The 23353-nt window shown below is 42.7% G+C and overlaps 3 protein-coding genes across 3 annotated transcripts; 1 reads left to right on the top strand and 2 right to left on the bottom strand.

The window, feature by feature from the left end:
- Positions 1–1450: 1450 nt before the first annotated feature.
- Positions 1451–10104, bottom strand: LOC133913696 (DEAD-box ATP-dependent RNA helicase 3B, chloroplastic). Its single transcript, XM_062356914.1, has 10 exons — positions 9687–10104; positions 8941–9074; positions 8432–8843; positions 7745–7843; positions 5277–5501; positions 4308–4685; positions 3804–3947; positions 3085–3180; positions 2488–2807; positions 1451–1962 (listed from the first exon to the last, which is right to left on the bottom strand). The coding sequence occupies exons 1-10, from the start codon at positions 10059–10061 to the stop codon at positions 1887–1889; spliced, it is 2259 nt and encodes a 752-aa protein (XP_062212898.1). The 5' UTR covers positions 10062–10104; the 3' UTR covers positions 1451–1886.
- A 4803-nt stretch (positions 10105–14907) lies between these two features.
- Positions 14908–18583, top strand: LOC133913694 (uncharacterized). Its single transcript, XM_062356912.1, has 6 exons — positions 14908–15198; positions 16205–16278; positions 17130–17279; positions 17356–17641; positions 17823–18056; positions 18136–18583. Exons 1-6 carry the CDS (start codon positions 15046–15048, stop codon positions 18451–18453), a joined length of 1215 nt encoding a protein of 404 aa, XP_062212896.1. The 5' UTR covers positions 14908–15045; the 3' UTR covers positions 18454–18583.
- Positions 18136–22480, bottom strand: LOC133913695 (SPX domain-containing protein 4). The gene is made up of 4 exons (XM_062356913.1): positions 22047–22480; positions 20144–20303; positions 19433–20008; positions 18136–18947 (listed from the first exon to the last, which is right to left on the bottom strand). The coding sequence occupies exons 1-3, from the start codon at positions 22332–22334 to the stop codon at positions 19479–19481; spliced, it is 978 nt and encodes a 325-aa protein (XP_062212897.1). The 5' UTR covers positions 22335–22480; the 3' UTR covers positions 18136–18947; positions 19433–19478.
- Positions 22481–23353: the final 873 nt, after the last annotated feature.

Below are 23353 nucleotides of genomic sequence, written 5' to 3'. Positions count from 1 at the left end.
ACGATCAGTCCACAAGCCGGGCCCACATGTAGTAAAGTTCTCCTATTTTCCTCTCTTTTTCTCTACCAATTCTTTTCCCCTACCTTCCTAAGTGGTTTTAGGTTATCTAAACTATTTTGAATCATTCTCACTCGTAAGTATATGGTGGAATGCGAGTCGCTTCTCGACGCACATTTTTAAAATATTTGAATACCTAAAACAAAACAAAATACATTAAACATGATGGCATGATGCATATGCGTGTTCGATGACTAGGTTAGGATTTTTGGGGTGTGAAAGAGATTGCAGTGATTTTTCTTACACACTGGTGGATCAATAACAGAGGTTGTCATGATTCTTCTTACTCATCATAGGGGTGTGATCAATGATCTTGGTATGATGGATCCCAGAGGCAACCCTAAGGTAGGTGAAGGGAAGGGAACTAACTTTTACTGCCACATGTTATTGTATCAATTGTTAAACTATGTTCAAAGACAATATTACGTGGACATCCGAGTCCATTTTTTTTACCGTACACCTAAATCTGAGTTCGATTCTAATATTTGTGTCGGATTTTAAATTATATTTTATATATGTAAATTTTCTTTATCAAATCGAATTCTCATATCGTATGTCTATATCTAAGTAACATTGGTTACACAAGTATGGCCGCAAGAACAATCCGTTGGAGATGAGATGCCTGCTACCTGCAGGGAAGATGCGCATGGCCAATCCGGTGCGCGCAGTACGACAGAGACGGCACGCAGTGCGTGCGTGTACCATGTACTGCCCATCAATCAATACACGCAGGCTCACGAGTCACGGCTCGCGGCTATCATTTCGTCCTCAACTGGATGGACCGTTCTTTGTACAAATACACATGGATTCAGTAATAAAAAGACCAAGATTATTCACCAGTCCTAAAGAAAAACAGCGGTCTGTTCACATGGTCAGGTCAGCCGCATGTTTACCATGGCAGAATACGAGGCCCGAGTTGTTTTGTGTACACTCCCGACTTCGGTTTTTTGACCTGACGCAATAGTCTCAGGTCGCTTGCTAGATGTAGTTCGGTATCATCGCCAACCTTTTTCTGGTACCAGAAGCTCTGCCGCGAGCCTGCGAATCGCGACCGTCTCCAACTCGAACGCATCCGGAATACACACACGCGTTTCGGCCACATCACGCTGCTGTAAGCAGCACGTCCATCGATCGTACAAGGCAACACGAAACCGTTCGAATTCGATGCATCGTGGCCGTTTTGCCTGACTGACCAACCGTCAACTACCAGGCTGAATCGAGCCATGTCCTAGTTCCGTTGTCGTACGCTACGCTGCATTGACCAAGCCCTACCTTTATAAAGTAGAAGTTCGTGCCGCGAGGATCGAAAGTACGGACTGCCGGAACAACCGGTGAAACCTTTCTGCAACAAACTCTGATATTTTCTTCACCGAAAGCTGTAGAGTTGATGACATGTGAAACAACAGCAGTGGCTCTAATACCCGTGAACAGTTCTGGCGGCATCGCCTGTCCCAATGGTGCAGCAGTAACAACTGTACACGAATGGTTCGTGTTGTGTTAACATTCTATCGAGGTCTTCAACAAGCGGCAGCAAAAGGCAAAAAGAAAACATATCCCTGTAGAGCCTGCGTTACATGAATAAACTGGAGGAGCTCCTTTGGTAGTCAGCGTGCCAAAATCTTCGCGCGACGAAGTGACCCCACAAAATTGTAGCTAGCGCACGGTCCGTGTAAAGCCATAAGGTCGGAGGGCGTATATGGATCAGCTGGGGTGGGGCTCTCGGCTTGGATTTTTGCTTGGCAGCGTTGAATTGCCCAGCCGCTTGTTGGAAGCCGATCAGCCCAAAAGGAGCGACCCCACGCGGCAGGGAAGAACGTCATTTCTATCGTCTACTTGTTTGGGCAGTCTGATGCTCGGTGCCCTGATTCGCCGCAGTTGAAGCAAGCACCGCTGAAGCTTCTGTTACTGCAAATTGGTGGAAGCTCATTAGCTTCAGAAAGAGAATGATAATCATGTGCGAATTTGTAGTGTGGTAATTAATTATTTTTGTCCTGGAAAGAGATGTACAAGTAAATTCTGATCATGATTTGGGGAGTTAATGATGTGCTGTAGCAAGGGCTAGCTAGCTAGCAAACTACTTCACTGGTCAGCACTAATTATAGAGCATTATGTTTAGGTGTTCATATGTACTAATGGTTCAAACAGAAGTAACTGAGTTCTAGAGGAAGTGCTTATGGCAAGCAATGCTACAAATTCTGACAGGGGCTGTTCTCAGAGATCAATTGGTTTCCTATTCTCATCGTGCACCTAATAATGAAGCGAACATCTTGTATGGAGGAGATTCAGATGAGTGTGTGCCCTGATTGTGCATCTACTTCATGAAAGAAAAATCATGTCACTCTAACTGAACTACCTAAGAACTAATACCTTGATTGAGTGTATCTAGAATAGCAGCTTGGTATGTTATTTCAGAGATCTTGTAAAGCTTACCTCTCCCTACCCCCAAAGGATGATGAGCGGCCTCCAAAGGATGGTGAGCCACGGCTACTGTAAGATGATGAGCGACTACCAAAGGATGAGGAACGGTTTGATCTTCTCCCACCGCCTGAGAAGTCATCATCTGACCAACTATCATTGTCAGATCTGAAGCTCCTGCCACCACGGCGAAATCGGTCTTCACCGTCAGAGTCCCAACTACCCCGGCCTCTTTGGCCGCCGCCTCCCCTGGACCTTCTGTTCCTGGAACCTCGGTCGTTTGAAAAGCGACCATAGCTATCAGTAGCAGGACCATCATCTTGCAATGCAGGCAGCTGAAAGCAGGAAATAATAAAGTGGTTACCACACTAGCTCACAGAAAACCAAAATCACATCCAAAACAAGACCAGCGATAGATATTACACGATATAAAAACCAAGCCAATTTAAGCTGGCTTGACTGGAGATAAATAGAGAAAAGAGAATATCAAAATAGTGTGAGACTAGGCTTTCAGTTCCTATTCATCTCAGTCAGCATTCTTAGCACATGTTGTAATGTATGGCACAGCAAGCCATCAAGACAAACTCAAGAGGATCAAGCTGCAAAAATTACCTTTGTAATTTTGGTTATGGTGTTTCCTGGCGGGAGTTCCATAGTAAGCAAATCCTTTGCAATCTCCTCAGGTAAATCAAAGACTGCTCCTTGGACCTGATACAATGAGCAATGCATAGATCCAATAGTGAAAAATTCATCAGGACAAAAGGAAACAATATAAAAGACATAATACAGTACAATGTTAGTTAAATTATTATGCGTGCAACTTTGCTTTTCTTTTAGAAAAGAAGTTGACAAAATATCAGTACAATTAATTGTTCTAGATCCCACATCCAAACCAATCTGAGGGATAGAATTATGTCACCAACAATCCCAAGCAGCACACTTGTTACCAAATAAAGCTGCATTCAAGTATCTATGGCACAATTATTTGCTTGCACAGTCATTGATGGACAGTTGGACACCACGACATAAAAGGTCTTTGTTTCATGATTGTAGTCGAAATTGGGTTGGAACATCATGCGCAACTTTGTAGAAAAAAAGAGCAAAAGCAAAAGCAAAACCAAAGGAAAAAGGAGACATGCAGGACAAGGCAGTTATACGAGCAAACCGTCTCTGAAGTGCTCTGCGTGCTACTAGAACCAATGTACGTTACGGTGGAGAAGATATGCATGCTAAGGAAGTATTATCAGCCACCATCCTTACAACTGTATGCTTATGGACAAAATGGACAGAAGGAAATGCCTAACAATTTAACATACTCTGGCAAAACTCACGTTTTCATCTGCTGTTAGGTATATTTTGCCAACTTCATCTGCAGCAGCCGAACAAACATCAGATAGAAAACCAGTAACGGATCTTGGGGAAAAGAAGCCTCTTCCATATCCCGAATCTCTAGTTAGTTGCAATGTCACACATCCCTGCATTTTAGTAGAGGGAAAGAAAGCGATTGAAGATGTCTTGCTTTAAGAACAAAAAATACAAGAAAAGGTAAATGCACAACAAAAGCTATGGAGCTTTCCTAGATGATCGCTTGATAGCCTGTTGCAAATTCATCATAAAGGAAATTTCAGTACTAGTGGTCAGTAGCATTCAGGGTAAATTTGGTAGTCATATAACATCAGCCGGATAAATCCTCAAATCTTGACGGCAGAAGTCAGAACAAATGAATCAAGTTGATGGTGGAACAGGTGTAAGGTATGCCTAATTAATTGTGGGACATAGATGAACTCAATGGTAGGATTAGTAAAATAACAATGTGCAATTGAGTCACTTCTTACCTGCTCATGACTGATCAGAGAACGTGAAGAAGGTGGCTGAGAAAATCCACTCAGATGTGCCAGTGCAGAAGCAAGAGCATGAGGTCCTAATTCTTCTGTTAATCTCTCAGCTGCTGGAAGAAAGGATTGAGTCGACTCTGGGTGCACCCCTCGCAAAGTAGCAATAACATGCTCTGCAGATGACTCCAACACTTCTTCCATTGACGGAGGGCTGATAAACTCAAACTTGCAACCAACGTCACGCTCAAGTGATCTAACTGTCCTTTTCTGGCTGCTTGTAAACATCAAGATTGCATTTCCAACTTTCCCAGCCCGTCCAGTGCGTCCAGAACGATGAACAAAAGTCTCTGGATCATTTGGCAATTCGTAATGGATAATCTGCATTAAAAATGAAAGCCTCTCATTAATTAACCTGTATATGCCTACAGTTCATCTCAAATAATGCTGAAATGCACATAATAAGTTAACAAGGAGTGATAAGAAACAGTATCAAGTAAATCGCAAGATTAACCCAAGATATCATACAGGGATGCTATAAAACATACCAAAGCTAGATGACATTGTGATATAAAACCTAAGACATGCCAAACTTAACAAATGAAACAGCGCTTGAATTCATTTAGTGGCAAGATGAAGGCCTTAAATGCTAAGTTCCTGAATGGTCGGGGTAAAAAAAATGCTAAGTTCCTGAACTGTTTGATGATCTAATAGACTAATACCCTATTTAGCACTGTAAATATTAAAGAGTTCGAAACTCAGAAGTTCTGCAAATTATCTTCTTTAGAGGAATGCGTGCTAATAATTTGGTAGGCAAAAGTTGCTAGACATAGTTATATGTCGCACATTTGAAAATTCTCAACAGTCAACCATCACAGCTCCATGACAAAGAGTTAACAAGTGTTAGAAAGGGTATTTTACAGAATTACAGTATCTAGAATCAGATGAAGTGAAGAGGATTTGTGAACTCACCAAATCAACATTTGGTATATCCAGACCACGAGCAGCAACATCAGTTGCTACTAGAACAGTAAATTTCCCTTGACGAAAACCATTTAGTGTCCTCTCACGCTGATGTTGTGAAATATCACCATGAAGTGCCTCAGAAGCAATACTGTTCGTCAGTGCCAATGATACTTCATCTGCATCCCGTTTCGTCCGAGTGAAAACAATGGTTTTCCCACCCTTTGCATATACCTGACAAAAAAATATTTTGAGACACATTGCAATATTTAAACGAAATAACTTATCTCACGGCATAGATATGTGAAAGCCAGCAACAAGGCTCAGCAAAACTGGTCCCAAAGTTAGTAAAATGTTCAATAGACATGGTCACATGGAAGATGTATGGATGAAACTGTGTTCTCAATCGGACCTAAGTACAATTATATACTAACATAGCTGTATGAACTGTGACAGATTTCATGATCTTATTAGTTTCTGAATCCAGGAACCATGACAAATCATCACAAAACCTAAATGATGAAACTAAACACCAACACTACATTCATTTCAGTACAGTCATATTTAAAACAAAAGTATTTTAGGAACCGTCGCGTCCAAATCATCCCGATCTGAAGTGAATATCGTCATGGTTAAAGAATATTCCATCAAGTATATTGTAATGTTAAGTATCATACTTATAATTGGTTACAGGTTGGTAGCAGATAGTAGTCTTCGGAACCACCTAGTCAGAATGACACCACCATGATAACCAACCACTGAAGTACCATGATACGATATAGTTCTCTCCAATCAGGCATAGAAAATCCTAATTTGCCAGCATCAGAAGCTCTAAGAAATCAAATGATGCAAATCTTTTTTTGAGAATACTAAAAGCTCTGGCACTCAATCAGTTTCAGAAGCAGACATTTGCAACTTGAAGTTTTGAACCCAATTGAGAAAAGAAGTGACTAAACGTAACTTGTGAGCAAGGGCGGGCCCAAGAAGGGTCATGGGTGTACATTACACCCATTTTTTTTTTTTTTGCGAATTCTTTTCTATATATAAGGTATCCAGTCAAGCCCACTCAACTACTCAAGCCCTTGGGGCCACAAGCCCACGATGCAACCTGAGCTATAGCGTGACACGCCCACAAGCCCACTCAACTATAGCGTGACGCGCCCACGAGCCCGCTCAACTACCCACGGCCCACGCCGACTGCCTGAGCTAAGGCCTGAGAGCAGTCTCGCGGTCACGACCCACAGACGGGATTACGGAACTAAGGCATGAAGCCACGAGCAGATACGAGATGGAGGGCGGGGGCGGCAACGGGCGGCGGTGGGAGGCGACACGGGCGAGATCAAAGTCGGCTAGGCGGAGGCCGCGGGGCGCAGGCACGGTGCGAACGAGATGGGCGCCACGGGGCTGTCGGAGCGTGGGCAAGGTCAAGGCCGACCAGGCAAGGGTCGCGGGCGTGGCGTGGCCAAGATCCAAGCCGATGGCTCGAGCGCTGTTGCCGCTCCTGGCGCTCCAGGTAAACTAGCTGCATGCCTCCTCAAGAAGAATGATGTGTTGTACAATCTTGAGATGATTTGGATTAAATTGGATGCATGTAAATTAGCTAGATTATCTGCCAATTAACCATGTGTTGAGCAGCGGCAGTTGTAAGCTTAGATAGTTTCAGCAGTTGTAGGCTTGTAGCGGTAGCACTGTTGAGTTGATGCAGCAGTTCAAAAGCTAGCTATGTCTCTAACTGCCGACAGCCTTGTTGAAACACAGAAGTAACACACCAATACAATGCATGTGTCTCACATTCACCAACTGATTCATGCATACTTTCTGAAAATTCTACTTCGAGTTAAGTGAGTCCTTGCAGCAGTTCAGTGAGCATTTGCTCATGCACTTCAAGTGGCATCAAGGTACATAACTACATATGAATGTGTAATTTGCTAGGCAAGTTGAGGATGATGCCATCATAGCTGCATTTCAAAAGGTGAGGAACCGTAAAGTTGTATTGTCATTTTGATTTTTTTTAGTTATTTATATTACCTTAGATGTTGTCATTATTATGAACAATTTTTACCTTGGATCTTGACGTTGTTTAATATTTATGGTTATCGGAAAAAATCAGCTATATATAATGCCATATGTACACCCAAGTTCAAAATCCTAGGCTTGTAACAGCTAAATCGAGACTGTCAATATCCAGAACTTAAAAAATAAACAAAAAACTTCAGCTTCAACCCAGCTTAAATGAATGCAGTAACCAAAGCATTCAAGGAAAGTAGAAATGATGTTCATGGAATGATGGAAAAGTAATCAGCGCACATAAGAGTAAAATTTATACTTATGTGTATATGTTAATTCAAATAAATCATGCATGCCCTAGCTGTCTGTGCCATTTACTTTTATCCCAAGGGTTAAAACAAAGTTAAGCTGAATGAAGAGAAGAGGGAGGGGAAAAGCAGCTAAAAATTTCATGAGCTGCATTAACATACCGTAATTAGATCACTAAGAATGGTGCGCTTCGATGTCGCTGTGAGTGGGATAGCATAGAGTTTGATTCCTTCAGCAAGTTTTTCATCTTGATCACCGACCTAATTAAACACATGAAGAAACCCAATAAGTAATTAGGACATAAAAAGGAGAAAAGAAAACAAAAACAATATACATGTGTCATGATTATATCTCACAAAGAATCAACATGGGCCCACATAAGTGTACTAACAAACTGCTAGCCAGCATTGCAGAAAGCCAGAAACAAATGCATGTTAACAGTAGAATCCGTCGATTACTCCTTTGGAGAGTTTCAAGAGAAAGGGAATAGCTAACTTATTGCACTTCGTATTTCTGCACCATGAATAAGAATTAAACACAATATTTCCGGCTGACATATGGCATAACAAAAACAATCTCATGGGTTGCATGACAAAGTATTCTGGCCAGAATATGTATTAAATAGCATGCACCATGATCATCACAACAAGTATGATCTTGTATGTCAAAATGATATCTGTGATCACATGTAAGAATGCTCTTATACCAGATGACACTAATTTCTAGCCTACATTTGTTTCAGTGTATAACCAAAAAAAAGAGTAAATAAGGACCCCCACCCCTGAGGACACACAAACTCACACACGGAAAAAGGAAACAGGAAAATTAAAGGAATGTGAAGGCTGTACCAAGTCAATTGTCAAAGGATTGTTCAAGTACCGCCTAGACAATTTCTTCACCCAACTAGGCATCGTTGCAGAGAAAAGCATGCTTTGCCTCTCTGCAGGCAGCTGTTGTAATATTGTTTCCACATCTTCCTCAAACCCGACTGCAAGCATTTGGTCAGCCTCATCAAGGACTAAATACTGAACTTCCCCCAACTGAAGGCTTCCGCCATTTATCAAATCAATTATACGGCCCGGTGTTCCAACAACAACATCAACACCACGTGATAGTGCATTCTGCTGGACATTATATGAGACACCACCATAAACACACACTGTACTGAGCTTGGGTGCTGATTCCTTTATTTCCTTCTCAACTTGTTTGGCTAACTCTCTAGTAGGTGCTAGAACCAAAACCCGAGGAATACGACCTCGCCTGCCAAAATGGAAAAGAAATGGTCAATGTGACTGTTAACTATCAACTGATTCGAATGCACCAACAATGTGAAGCGCATAGCAGGATGAATAGATACCTCATACTCTGCCCATCATCATCCTCAATTAATCGTTTGATCATGGGTATACCAAAGGCTAGTGTCTTTCCAGTTCCAGTCTTTGCCCTAGCAATCAGGTCGCGGCCCTCAAGAGCTGGAATCAATACGGCCCTCTGGAGGATAGAAAGCAAGTCAGCAAAAGGCCAAGCAAAAAAAGCATCTTCTACTACCTTTAGAAACTACGAAGAAAGAAAAACGGTATAACTGATTAAATGTCTCCAATCCACCATACCAAACGTAGCAACTGACAACATTTGGTAGTATCAGTAAGAACCGGGCGGTCTTGACTTGCAGCAAAATTGCGAAGCACTAGGCATGAACAAATCTCAATACAAGTGCCAACCAGAACTATAACTCGATACAAAGGAGCGTGTATAATTAATTAATTATTGAACCAGTTATGACTTGAAAAGGGAGAATAATACTACTCTTTAGTTTCCCAGTTCAAGTGCTCGGACCAAGAAGCTTAATTAGCGTAGACCAGCGTCTCAATTTCCCCACCAAAATTAGTCATACTCCAAATACCTTGTAACCATTTTGTACCAAAACAAGTCCACCCCACGAATTTCGAAAATACCAACTCAATCCCCGAAAAATCGTACACCGACACCTTCCCCCCTCTCGGTGACCCTGTCTCCTCCCAAAGTTCCAATAGCAAGACCTGCGGTTCACATGGAGCACAATCAAGGCATCCAAGAGTCGGAACAGAGCGCAATTGTTGTCACCTGGATGGGGAAGAGGTGGGTGATTCCGCGCTTCTCGAGCGTGGCGACGAGTTCGTCGGGCAGGCCGAGCCTGGCAATGGCGAGCTCCTCCTCGCCCCCCTGCAACCCCTCCCCCGCTCCCGCCTCAACTCCCTCGTCGCCGTCGCTCCCGTACGCTACCTCCTCGTCCTCGTCGTCGCTCCCGAGCTGGAGGCGCTTGAAGGCGTGCTCGCTGAGCACGGAGTTGGGCGAGGCGACGGCCGCCGCCACCCACCCGCGCCGCCGGAGCGCCCAGCAGCGGAAGGCGGACGCCTGGAGACGAACGGAGGAGGAGGAGGTGGGGTTGGAGAGGGCGAGGGCGGGGGCGGGAGCGGGGAGGGTGAGGAGGGACGCCATCGAGGAGGGAGGGAGGAGGGGGATAAGAAATGGAACGGATGGCGTTGAGGGTGTGTGGGGGGAGGGCTTGCTTTATAGGGAAGGCGGGGTGGATAGGGGAGAGAGGGTTTGAGAGGGGTTTTGGGGGCGACGAGGAGCAGCCTCCTTCACAGGATGGCGGACGAGAGAGAACTGGCAGATTTCTACTGCTGTGTACTGCCTTTTCATTCTCTGAAATATCTGTCTGGGATTCAGATTAGGACAGGCTGCCAATGTCTTTCCAAACCGGTGCCGCTGGATGGACAAGTCCATCGAGGTCCGCGAGATGCACAACTGAGGTTATGTACCTGTGATTTTTTAGTTGAAAGTTGTTAAGCTTGGAGCGCTACCAAATCGATCTACAAAGCCATCAAACCTTAAAAAAGTTCTAGCAATATCTTTTCTGTAACTAGAGGTATAACAGATCAAACATCATAGAACCATATATAAGTATATTATCACACTAACAATAATAAACATCATAGCAAGTGAAACTTGCATCAATCGTACAACTATGCTACGACAAGATAATCAATCATCAGGGTGACTAAGCCACTAAACTAACATTACAACTAAAAAGGATAAAAAGTTAAGGTGATTATGTATAAGTCGTGCTGCTATCCAACCCACATGTTTGAGGTCACCTCAAGGCACACATATAAAGATAGCAAGTGTGAAATTTGAAAATCTCAGTAAGTAAATTATTTTAACAAGTTGTTTAGCTATAATTGATTAAATATTTATTTTAATAAAGATAAGAAGTTGAATGAGTTAACAATATTAAAAAAAACATATAAGCATAGTCATACAACGATAAGCACGTGCTATCATCTGCTAGCTATGAATCATCATAGCATTATCATATAAAACGGTATTAACGACTTCCTAGCAATATAAGGTCAACATCTATGCATTTGAAGTGCAGACATCCATATGTATGCATATGCAACGCTCTTCCTCACCCTTATTTCTACTCGAGTAACGTAAGGGTGTGTATCGTACCCCTCTCGGGTAATATACGGTATTATACCGGTATAATCGTGACCATAAAACACCAACAAAACTTCCAATGCAAAATGTCATATTTATAATATGTTTCATGCATATCTAACAATATAACTTCCAAGATATATATAACACTTCGAGAATTACATATTACAATAAAGAACAACTACAGAGTGACATATCTTGCTCACTTAACTTCTTAATTCAAGATTCCAATACTTTAAAAAAGTAAACATGACAACAACAAACTCATGCATAATCGAAAGATATATCTTTCAACATAGGTATATACGTCATACTTCGCATACAAAGAATATAAACAACCGTAAGAAATATGACATATCTCACTTTCTTTACCTTATAATCTAGCGAAACATCCTATCTTCAAAAGACAAAGAGTAAGTAATACGCTCACATTTAATTTGTACATCATTAGCAACTACGGGAATTAAAAGTTAGAGGTAACCAAATAACAAGTTCAAGCATAGCCATCCGCTATATTCACTTGCCTTCGTCGACGATGAAGATGAGAACTAACTATGTCCAAAAACGATACCACATGAATAAGTACATAAATTAGCATAAAAAACCGCAATGACAAAAGCAAACGATGACATGCTACTACGCTCGGGAACCATGCATACAAGACGATAACGAAAACAATGAAGAAACATCTACAGCTCGACTACCAGTATTCTCTTATAGCTAGGTCGAGGCTCAAACAACCAAAACAAAAGCCCAAGCTAGCACAACGGGTAACACACTATTTTACCAATTACTCATAATCTGCTTATCTGATTCGAACCAGACTAGTACCATCAAAAGTATAATGACGAGACATCCAATTTTCATTGTAGGCTTATGGCCAAATTTAACACCCATAGTCTCAAATTCAAAATTAAGTCGTTGCATGCAACGAGTCGACCAGAATACTAATCCGATGACAAAATCGACCGTTTCCATCCATCTACAAGCATCTAAGGACTATTTAGAGATCACCTTTGAAGTGAGATAATGAATCGACGATCGGTTTAGTGTAGCTCACGAAAACCCCATTTTTCTACTTCTTTCTTCTTCCTTTTCCTTCTTATTCTCTCCCTTCTCCTTCTTCCTTTTTCATTTTTTTTCTTTCTTTTTTTCCTCATGGTCGGTCAGCTCTCTCCTCAAACCCCCGACTCCCACCAGCCAACGATCGGCAACTGGGCGGTGGTGGCTAGGTGACAGCAACAATAGCGACCAAGCGACGGGAGGCAAGGGCAGCGACCAAGCTAGGGTCAGAGAGGGTGCAGGCGTGAGAGGTGGGCATACTGGGTGGGATGGCTCCGGTGCTTTTTTTTGTCTTCTCTTTTTCATCAAATGATCTATATTTATTAAGTTCACTATGGTTTTACCTAATGTCCAAATGAGATGTTAGATAGTAAAACAGAATCTCAACGAGATCTACATATCCACGGTCTTCGATCGTAAATTCGAGAAACGGTTCAAAAGATCAAAATTGCACTTTCCGTGGGTCCCACTGTCAACTTTTGAATTTGCACATTCTCTATCCTTACACATGAAAGTCCAGTCTTATTCGAAAATCTGAACTGGAATTTCCTCGTTTCTTTTGTTTGTAATCGCGTTTGGAATTCGAACTCCCTCCCTCTCTCTCTCTCAATGCAGTTATGGTTTCCCAATTCATTCACTGAATGAAAAGCCATGTCCAACATGTTCACGCATAGGCATCCGCGAGGTAGTTCATTACGGACATCCTAACATGGCTAACCCACCTTTTATGTCTTTTTTCTAGTGGATTATCCGTCTTTCATGCCATGGCCCAAGTTGTTTTCTAACCGACATTCATCCAGGCCTGTTTAAACATTGGGCCGAGCTAGCCTGAGCCGATGTAACTCGGTGGGCCGGATTTCCCACTACGAAATAGGGCGAATTTGTTTGGTAGAGTTTTAGTTTTAAAAATTTATAAGTTAGAGTTGTAGATATATTTAAAATAGTTAAATGAGTCATCTTATTCTTATTTTAAACTAAAAATAAATAAAACGATAACCATAATAAGGAGCCAACAACAGCCAACATGTATTATCGACAAGCAGTTTTCTTTTTTCATTTTCTAAAGCGAAACTAACAACTTGCGTGTCCTACACACAGACACAACAGATTGTTGAAATCAGAATGGCATTTAGCAGTATCGTTCGGAGCTAATCATCGCTTAGCAGTGTCACCCATGTCCTTGACTGTTGATCGGATCGACGCGGATCTCTTCTTGGAATTACGAATCAAACGAGAGAATCACGACGGATTGCTGCTAGCTTTGGTACCAAATGTTATGAACCTACTTGATCTAGACGGAATGGTGAGGGAAGCAAGTAGAATTGGAGATTCGAGAGGAGAGGACTTGGAAGGTTCAGGAGCTCAAAGTTTCTTGTTCATGTCAGTTTATCGTCTCCGCTTCCAGGGTCATGGCTTATAAGCCTCTGCATTCCCTTGGATATTACAACATGCATGACATCAGGCCGGTCTAATAGATCTAACCTAAGGCCCACACCCATGAAAAGTCCAGTTCGAAGTTGCTGACATCTTCCAAGCTGCGGCAGTAGTAGTTGGGGATGTGGCAGGTGTACCTCATTGTTGAGGCTTAGCGGGTGTACCTCATCGTTGAAGCTGCACAAAACTGTAATGGCGTCGCAAAACAACACTATCATCGAGGCGCTGATTCGCTTTACTTAAATAAACATGCATATGCTACTGATGCTAAGAACCATCTTTATTAGATTTTAAAAATTCGTTTTCTATAATATTATTACAGTATTTTTTAATTTTTAATCTTTAGTAGTTATTTTATTTCTTACGCTACGTTACCTTTTTTTCTTTAGGCCCACATACATCTTCTTAAATAGTGTTACGGTGTCCAATTTCCATTAGTAAATTTGCTACCATCTGTTGCTATGCGTAACACTGTGCCGCTTGTTGCCGTGCGGGCAGACTGATCGGCAAAAAGGATGACTACATGGATGCAGCCGTCCGAAACCTGCTGTAGTCGGCCTAACCGCCGTATCGAATTCCAGGCTGCAATGACAATGATCGGATGCTGGCGTGACTCACCTGTCGGCTGAAGCATCCATCCATCCATCATCCAGCGGCAGGTGAGGTGCACATCTGGTTACGTTACTTGGGCAATGATACGGAGGACAGCAGTCCTTTTTTTTGCAGAGTTTCGTGCAAATTCCAGCGAGATTGCATCGTTTTCTCACGAAATCCCCGTGAAATCCTGGCGTCCAGCGGAGGTGAGAGAGGCGTTGATTCCATTCCACGCTTGAGGAGGAAGAATTCTCAAGCTTCGTTCGTCACCGTCCTTCTCGAACACTTGAAATCTCCAGAAAAATCAAATCAAACCACTAAACAAAAAATAACCAAAAATCCAACGCGAAATGCTAATAGGGTGTGATATATAGACGGAAGGGAAGCAAGCTGAGCAAAATTATAATTATTAGAAAAACAATTAATTATTTTTATCTATCTAGACATGAGCTGAGTTTATACGTGGTTGATCGTATTTAATGTTGTATGATTATAATTGTTTGCTCACATAAAATTAATTTTGAGACACTGATACCTGTATGAATAAACTCATACTGTAGATATAAAAATTAAGATTATAATTATTTGCTCACATAAAATTAATTTTGAGACACTGATACCTGTATGAATAAAGTCATACTGCAGATATATATTTATATCTACCAAACTAAATTAAAACAGTACACATATAACAAATACACTTCTATTTTAAATTATACATATCCGTCGCTGACTGTTAACCCCTCCTCCCTCTCTTCTCTCTCTTCCCCAACCCAACCACTAAGCACCCAACCCGGCCAATCAAAGGGCTGGGCTGCGCCCTCGCCTCGCTGCTGCGCCGCCGTGGTGGGACCGGGAGGGCTGGTGGCCGACGGTCTCAGGCGCGATGGAGTGGGAGTCGGCGGCGTACACGGCGGCGGCGTTGGTGTGCGCCGCGGCGGCCACCGTGGTCGCGCTCGTCCACATCTACCGCCACCTCCTCCACTACGCCGAGCCAATCTACCAGCGATTCATCGTCCGCATCATCTTCATGGTCCCGGTAATGCTCTCTGTTCGGCTCGTACACCTGACCCCTCTGATCAGCTCTCTCGCACCAGATCTGTCGTTAAGTTAGCGAATTTGGAGGTTTTTTTGGGTGAATTTGAGGGGGTGTCGTGGTTAGGAGCCGGAATACAACTACAAGTCGATTAAGGTGGATTTGCAAGTGGGTATACGCGGCGGCTCTGGATATGCGAGGTCCTGACTCGTGATGCGCCTGCGCGGGTTGCGATTAGGTTGCACAAGTTCCTTTCGTGGCTCTGCGATTAGGCTTGTTCGGTTGGCGCTTTGAATATTTGATTGGGGTCCAAGGTGCCCAATTAACTGTGGCTGTGAGGCTGTGATTGGAGCTGAATACTCTGATGAATTTGCTAGAGCTATGTGATTCTGATTTTAATGCCAAATGCTCACTGTGGAGCTCCATTTGCTTGGTTTTAATGTGGTATTCTCCGAATTAGCAAGTGAATTCATTGAGGTTCTGATTGGAATAGAAGTGGAGTTTTTTTCGCTGTAGTTTTGTCCTGAGTACACAAGCTAATTCATTGAGGACATAGTTCTGATTGGAATGTAGCTGCTTCCAATGGTTTTCTAAGCGAATTGTTTCTCGTTTTGGAGGTTTTGTTTGGTGGAAATGGGGTTCGACTTTGGTAATGTGCTTATAGTTCACCCAAGTGTTTGGGTTCATCTAAGTGAATTTGCTGATGCTATAATAATACATGGCTATTGTCATGTGAAGTTATGGACTATTTGGCAAAATTCCTACAAATTTGATACCAACACTTATATTTTTGAGAAAATGGCCATGGCTCATAGAAGTAGCAACGTAACACAACTGTTTTGTGCAATACGACTGCTCGTTTACAGATTACTATTCTACATAGATGTAACTCACTTACACTTGATCCTCTGTTCATTTACATGTCATCCCTTGTGTCCAATAGCTTTTGCCTATAATTGCTTTTATATGTCAACATTTCAGCGTATTAAAAATACATGTTATTTTGCAGGTATATTCAGTGATGTCATTTCTTTCCCTTATCTTCCCCGACAGTGCAATATATTTTAATTCTATTCGAGAGATGTAAGTCCTACTTGCACTTGAAACCTCTTATATCTCTTCATGTGAATGGTCTAGTTCAATGTGGGGTCATGGTTTCTGCTTTTTCTAACTGTCGAGACATGTAATCTTATATTTCCTTGAATCCAAAATGCTTATTTGTAAGCCATTAACACAAACAAGAACAGGCAGGAACTTTTTTGCTGGTTTTTCTCTAATAGCCAAAGCCAATATACACAAAGATTTTTCTGTCATCACATGCGTCCATATGGCATGGCAGCCTTATTGCTAACTTGCTGTTGTTCTATTTATATGCACTACCAGTATTAGCATCTGTGAACTGCTCCCTTCTGGACAAGTGCTCATGGAGCCAAACCTCCAAACATTGGTCTGGTCTCATGGGCATCGGCACCAGACCCGTGATATACGGAGATGATTCATGCTACTGTTAGTTGAGTGCCTTCCTAAGAACAACGACGACATAAATAGAAGCAATGTGGAAAAAATGTTACAAATAATCTCCTGTTGCGTAAAGTTGCAGCGTGGTCATCACAGGTCATGAACTGATGATATGATAATATAATAAGTTCTTTTAATTGGACATGGCCTAGATTCTCACTGAATGAATGGTTTGAAAGAACTGTGAACATGTCATGACCAAAGATGCAGTTGTGCGCAGTTTATGGGCATTTTGACCTTCATCATGTGTTTTTTTTTTTAACTTCTCTTCTTGTTGGTGCCTCTTAAACACTTTTAACATGCCAACCCGAGTATCATAGTGCAGATTTGAGGTTTATTTCTCCTTGTGTTTTTTGTGGGATTACCCTTATGCTGTTGCCTTTTTTCTGAAAATTTCCTATCTCATCATGTTTCAGCTATGATGCTTGGGTCATCTACAATTTCCTTTCACTATGTTTGGCATGGGTGGGAGGTCCTGGTTCTGTGGTTGTAAGTTTGAGTGGCAGAACCCTGAAGCCATCATGGTTTCTGATGACTTGCTGTTTTCCAGCTATTCCTCTAGACGGGTGCGTAAGTGTCCTTGGTGCATATTATGTCACGATTGTGCAAGTGCTGATTGAAAAATCTTGTGTCCTTGAATAGGCGTTTCATACGAAGATGCAAACAAGGCTGCTTGCAGTTTGTGATTCTTAAGCCTATTTTGGTTGTTATTACCTTCATACTTTATGCTAAAGGAAAATACGAAGATGGCAACTTCAGTGTCAACCAATCCTATCTGTACATAACTATCATATACACAATCTCATACTCAATGGCGTTATATGCCCTTGCATTGTTCTATGCGGCATGCAGAGATCTACTTCGGCCATACAATCCTGTCCCAAAATTCATCATTATCAAATCAGTTGTGTTTCTCACATATTGGCAGGTAAACATAGAACACCACTCGATGTTCTTCCCCTCTTCCAAGTATAAATGTATAATAACGAGCCACCTGTTGACTCACTTGAATCTTGAACTCTGTTTCCGTTTGCAATGTGGCCTTGCCAAGGAACTATTGTGTCCTCGGAACTTTTGTCCATGCAATAATTTGAAGTTGTTTATTGCAGGGTGTCCTGGTTTTCCTTGCTGCAAAATCTCGATTTATCAAGAATGCTGAAAAAGCCGCTGATCTCCAGAACTTTGTATTGTGTGTTGAGATGCTCATAGCAGCCATCGGGCACCTATTTGCCTTCCCTTACAAGGAGTATGCGGGTGCCAATGCCCGCCCTTCTGGTGGTTTCAGAGGAAGCCTTCTCCACGCTTTGAAGTTTAATGATTTCTACCATGACACTGTTCACCAGGTAACCATGATCTTGTATGGCCATATCCTATAGCATTGTAGTTTGCCTGTCTAGTCTAACCTACCCCATTCTCATGCAGTTTGCGCCTACCTATAACGAATATGTGCTCTACAATCACAACGAGGGAGACAATGCACAAACAAAGTATCCTTCAGGGAGCGCCGTGCCAAGTGGGCAGGGTGTAGAGTTGGCTGGCATCGCCGTGGTGGCTTCAAATAGTCCAGTGACATCAAGCGTATCATCCAACCAGGCAGATCAGGAAGAAACAATGACCACTCCAATCAAGGACAAAGTCGACCCTCCTGGAGGACTTTACGACCTCACAGACTTGCTCGATGTGGACTTGTCTACCTACCCAGCCAAGGTTCCTGCAATTTCAGATGTAAGAAAACAATGATCATGCTTGATGACTGGCTCTGTAGGGTTGCAATCGGGGAAAATCGTGATTTTCATTTGATCACTGATAACAATGTAAAAATGTGTGTATTTCTTGTTCTAATCTTTTCCCCGTTGGAGGGACTTATTCATGTCAGCAGCAGCTGCCCCACAGCCTCTCACCCTGCTCTTTACTAACTGTGTAAAATGTTGTGAGCTCAAAGTGAACTGAAGTGACAAATTAAGTCTATACACAAATACAAATACTCTGCATATCTGATGCTATTTTTTTTCCCGGCACTGACTGTCCTTTCTGATGTAGTTTCTTTTATTCCAATTTGCGCGAGTCCAAAGATCATTCGAGCTAATTGACCTTTGTGCTGGGGCATTTAGGGTGCGCTTTGCTGCTTCATAGCAAGCTTGATAAATACGAGTCTATCATGGTAAGGAAGAGACCAGTGCAAAGTCATCAGCAGCTGTTTTACTTCACAAAAATTACGAGTAACCAAGGCTAACCTGCACAAAATTCCTTTTCAAGTCAGCTAATGGCATATAAATACTTTCTGCCTACAGCTTCAAAACCCAAATGGCACCTGCCATGAACTCTTCTGAGTTACCGCAAACTGGCAACGCAACAAAAACATGATAAAATGCAACACTCGATGACCCTGACAAAAAAGTACCATTAGGAAATCCTTGCATGATACATCAAAGACGGTTAAACAGCTAAATTATTACTACCTCCGTTCTCCTTTACTTATCGTTTAAGACATTAGCACCGTCTCCAATACACATGTTTTAACCTTATTTTTCATAATTATTTCTCAGTGAATTTTGTTAAATATATAACCATATGCAAGTATTTTTCATGGCTAATAGTAATCCACTCATATCATTTGCATGTGTTGAATTCTAGCGATTGTATGTATGAATGGTCAAAGTTTTTTAAGTTTGGCTATATCCATTTTAAAACGATATCTATTTGAGAACGGAGGTAGTACCATTTACACTTATCAACGATTATTGAATAGCGTGTGCGAAGACTGATTATTCATCGTGTGGCTGGCCTTCTGCATTATGCTCCCTTCGAGCAGCATTCTGCTCCCTAGATTGCACCTCTTTATCATCCTTTTCAGCATCTTGAATCTGGGAGTCTGTCGAGGAATCTGAAAGTGAACTCTCAGAAGTGATGGCGCCAGAACAGGCTTCCCCGTCCTCGCCATGGAAGAATCTAGACAGAGACAGGGGGTTGTAAGTAGAGCTGGCTCTCCGAAGACCCTGTATAGCTTTCATTGCTGCCAGTGTGCTTCGGTATACATCTGAGGTTTCCACATTGCAAGATGATGTTGGATCGTGTCTAGCCACATCGTCGCGCTGTTCCAGCTTTGCAGAGGAACCAGGCTCAAGTACTTCTGCTTCGACTGGGAAAAGGAGTTCAAGATTAGCCTCACATTCTCGAACAAGCCTTGTTAAAGGTTCAGTTGTGAAAAATGGCTGGTGACGAGCACGTTGAGTGAAAGGTAGGCTCAGCAGACCGCCTGTTCTCTTGTCATACTTCTTCAGTATCTTCACTAGTCCTGCATGCACAAAGTATTTGATACAATGAGTGGGAAATAATCCTGAGACCTGGTCTAAAATGCATGAGATGGTGCCAAACATACTACTGCTAGAATATTGAGTGCAGATCGACCAACTTGGTCTGATGTGCTCACCAGCAAAATTTAGGGAGCTGTAGGTTTGCAGAAGAATCATCTTGCCATGTATGATCACAAAATCTTTACGTATCTCTAACATCTCTTCAGTGAATGCACTCTTGGATGTAAAAGCATCATTCTTCTTAGCTTTGACTCTCTCAATCCTCTCCTTGAGCACCTTTTGAAAAATAATTGGTCGACAAAAGTTAAAATGATGGCTCTGACGTAAGGAAGTGTCAAAGCAAATTAACTGACGAATAAAAAGAGAGGACAAATTGGGAAAACCAGACTACTTAGGGCCCCAAATTACACAAACAAATAGAGAGATGAAAATGCCGAAACAAGGATAACAACATTTAATAAGTTGCAAGATTTCTACGTAGAAAAGAAATTTTCTCCCGAACAGTCAATAAAACATTCCAGAATGTAAGTACATTTTTAGGGGAATCTTCCCTGTAAGGCATAACAAGATTCTTAGATCCTATAGATCCAGAAATTTGTTGGAATTTCTGTTTATAATGTGCACCAGACTGTCTGTGACCAAGGTTCAAATCCCATCACAGAACAAGGGCATAGATACTTTCAGGTATCAAACGGCCAGCACTAATACTGACTATGCCTAAGGCCCAAGGCCTGTTGGGATGGGGAGGGGGGATTAGGATGCAAAACATTGTTCACTGTTTGGGCACTTCACTGTTCAGTAGCATAAGTTCAGAAGTTTCGGAGGAAATAGAAGGGCAGCTCCATCTTAAACAATCTTCTGCTCAATCAACTGAGTTTGGATGACCCACCAAAATGAAGTGGAAATTTTAATTTCTAATGCAAAGATCCTGCAGCCCCAAGTCCCGTTGCTGTCTACAGGTGTACATTGGGCACCAGGTGAAGGTCAGTTAAGGGGCTATTTTGGTATTCATATGACAAAGGTGGGATATCCTAGTCAACCAAAATCCTAGTTTCAGTTCACTATAATTTACAATCACTTTACTGGAATTAGGTGTGCCACTCATATACTGGAACACTTATGCAGAGTCAACCCTAAAATGAGCAAACTTAAAATGTTCAACATTTTTGCTGCACCTTCTGATTACAGAACACCGAGAATGTGAAATAGACCATCACTAAAATTCGGTAGTATCTAATTAGAGACATGTTGGCCTCGACATCTATGCAATCTTAGATAGGAATCAAGATAGCTCTCATCCAGGAGAAAATAAGGGGCATTTTTCAGTAGCATGCTTAAAGCACCACGCCACCACTCGTTCTGGTCATTTTTATGTGTTGACTTGAGCCAAATGCCTAAGTTAATTCGGCCTTGTGCAATGTTGAGAATCTTATGCCACTATATAGAGGTACACTATCACTGCAGAATTAAATTTAGAGTCACAGATTTGATCCCTTGTATTATGGATAAGCGCATACAGTAATGGAAAAAAGGAAAGCCTCTGCCTGCCATACAAAGTTAAAGGTTATCCACTTCGTTCAGAACGAACATAAGACATGTACAATGAAGCTAACCAAATTACAATTACGATCAGAATAACCCTAGTTTGCTACCCACAATTGAACATCAACTAGCCATTCACTCCGAACTGAACCACAAGCAAGGATGAAGACATGGTACTCTAAAACTCCATCGCAATCCACCTTAGTCTTTGGTTCAATTCAACATTTCCTTAGCCATACTAGAACTCCAGAGATCATATATGTTAAAGCTTTCACTCCTGATTTAATCATTCGTACAAACTGACTTGACATCTGAAATCAAGAGACCAACTCCAACATAAATTGGCAGAGACAATCGATGACTTAACCTGAAACGCTAGTTATTTCACCCAATGAAGAGGAGGTCCCTACAACCCACGATGCCCGCATCGGCCACAAACACGCGCATCAACAAGAATCGTGGAGGGCAAGGTCGCACCTGGAGCCGGATGACGTACCACTCCTCCTTCTCCATGTAGAAATCGTTGAGCTTGTGGAGCTCCATGTCGAGGATCCTGGCGAACCAGTTCCCCAGGGCGACGCTCCCGTCCCCGACTCCCTCGCCGCCGCCGGCGGCGGGGGGAGGAGGAAGAGGAAGCGCGGCATCGCCTTCGGGGGACGGCAGGTTCTTGATGAGCTTCTTGAGTGCCTTGTAGGCGAGGTACTTGTCCCTCCACGCCGGCAGAGTCTCCTCCAGGTGGTTCCGGAAATCCTTCCCGAATTTCATCCCCCGACGACTCTCTCTCTCCCACACTAATCTCTTATCAGAGGATTGGATTCTTCTCTCTCTCTCTCTCTCCTCGGGTAGGAGTGGAGGAATGTTTCGGGGGGTCGCGATGGGGAGGAGGAAGGCGAGGGCCGATGGAAGAAGAGGAGGTGGAGGTCTGGAGGATGAGGGGATGATTGGGTGTTGGGTCGCTGTCGGGTAGGACCGGGCGGGGGATGATTGGGTGTTGGGTCGCTGTCGGGTAGGACCGGCCGGGGGATATTCGCCTCGTGGGTCCCTGTCCTCTTTCCTTCGGCTATTTTCTTAAAAAGAATCAGGTATTTGCTAGTAATAATGGCATCTTCCGTGAACTGGTATAAGACAATCCCGGTAACAACACAAAATAAAAGGAAAATGGTGATGCTATTCTTCAAGTGCCTAAGAAGATGTTTCATTTCAATCGACCAACTATTGAGTCTTGATTGGACGACTCTCCTCCCTTCCTCTTCACCATGTGCATGTTGGTGTGAACAACTCACCCACCCACCTATCTGCAGATGTCTTCAACGTATCGCGTGCTCTCCCCCGCCTCCCGTGCCCTCCTCCATCTGTGTCCAGCATCGCCCCTGCTACTACATTAATCTGATGTCCTTGCCTTCCCATCTCGATGCTAGTCTATCGGTCGTCCTTCACCGTTCGAGACCAACAGTACTACATGTCAACCTCCTCTGTCAGATCGGTCTCCCTCCAAAACCTCTTTTTAAGTTGGACGATGAAGGAAAAAAATCAACCCGCTCTCATAAGTCATAACCCTATCATCTTATTTTCAGACGATTATGAAGTGTAGAAGGAAAAACAATAGGAAAATGGGCTAGCGATACAAGGCCCAACCAGCACAAGAAAAGCTTCAATTTCGCATGAACGCATGACGATTTGGGCCGCGAGAAGTTGGCCCGTGTTTTAACCTTGCCGTCGGCCCCTCTCGATCGACCGCCGTATGCGCACAACGAGATGAGCTTTCTGATAAGGACGAGCTGCAG

Source organism: Phragmites australis, chromosome 3, assembly GCF_958298935.1.
Source record: "Phragmites australis chromosome 3, lpPhrAust1.1, whole genome shotgun sequence".
Taxonomy (NCBI): domain Eukaryota; kingdom Viridiplantae; phylum Streptophyta; class Magnoliopsida; order Poales; family Poaceae; genus Phragmites; species Phragmites australis.
Note: the sequence above shows the minus strand (reverse complement) of the source record. Positions and strands in the feature narration are given on the sequence as shown.

Bases quoted from the DNA above. Each gene is read 5' to 3' on its own strand.
- LOC133913696 (XM_062356914.1), bottom strand. From the start codon at position 10,061: ATGGCGTCCCTCCTCACCCTCCCCGCTCCCGCCCCCGCCCTCGCCCTC. The intron at 5,502-7,744 runs GTATGTTAATGC...TTTTTTTGTCAG, and splicing joins TTCTTAGTGATCTAATTACG to GTATATGCAAAGGGTGGGAA. The intron at 2,808-3,084 runs GTAATTTTTGCA...TCCTGCTTTCAG, and splicing joins CCATAACCAAAATTACAAAG to CTGCCTGCATTGCAAGATGA.
- LOC133913694 (XM_062356912.1), top strand. From the start codon at position 15,046: ATGGAGTGGGAGTCGGCGGCGTACACGGCGGCGGCGTTGGTGTGCGCC. The intron at 15,199-16,204 runs GTAATGCTCTCT...GTTATTTTGCAG, and splicing joins GCATCATCTTCATGGTCCCG to GTATATTCAGTGATGTCATT. The intron at 17,280-17,355 runs GTGCGTAAGTGT...GTCCTTGAATAG, and splicing joins CCAGCTATTCCTCTAGACGG to GCGTTTCATACGAAGATGCA.
- LOC133913695 (XM_062356913.1), bottom strand. From the start codon at position 22,334: ATGAAATTCGGGAAGGATTTCCGGAACCACCTGGAGGAGACTCTGCCG. The intron at 20,304-22,046 runs GTGCGACCTTGC...ATTTTTCAAAAG, and splicing joins GGTACGTCATCCGGCTCCAG to GTGCTCAAGGAGAGGATTGA. The intron at 20,009-20,143 runs GTGAGCACATCA...TTGTGCATGCAG, and splicing joins CAGCTCCCTAAATTTTGCTG to GACTAGTGAAGATACTGAAG.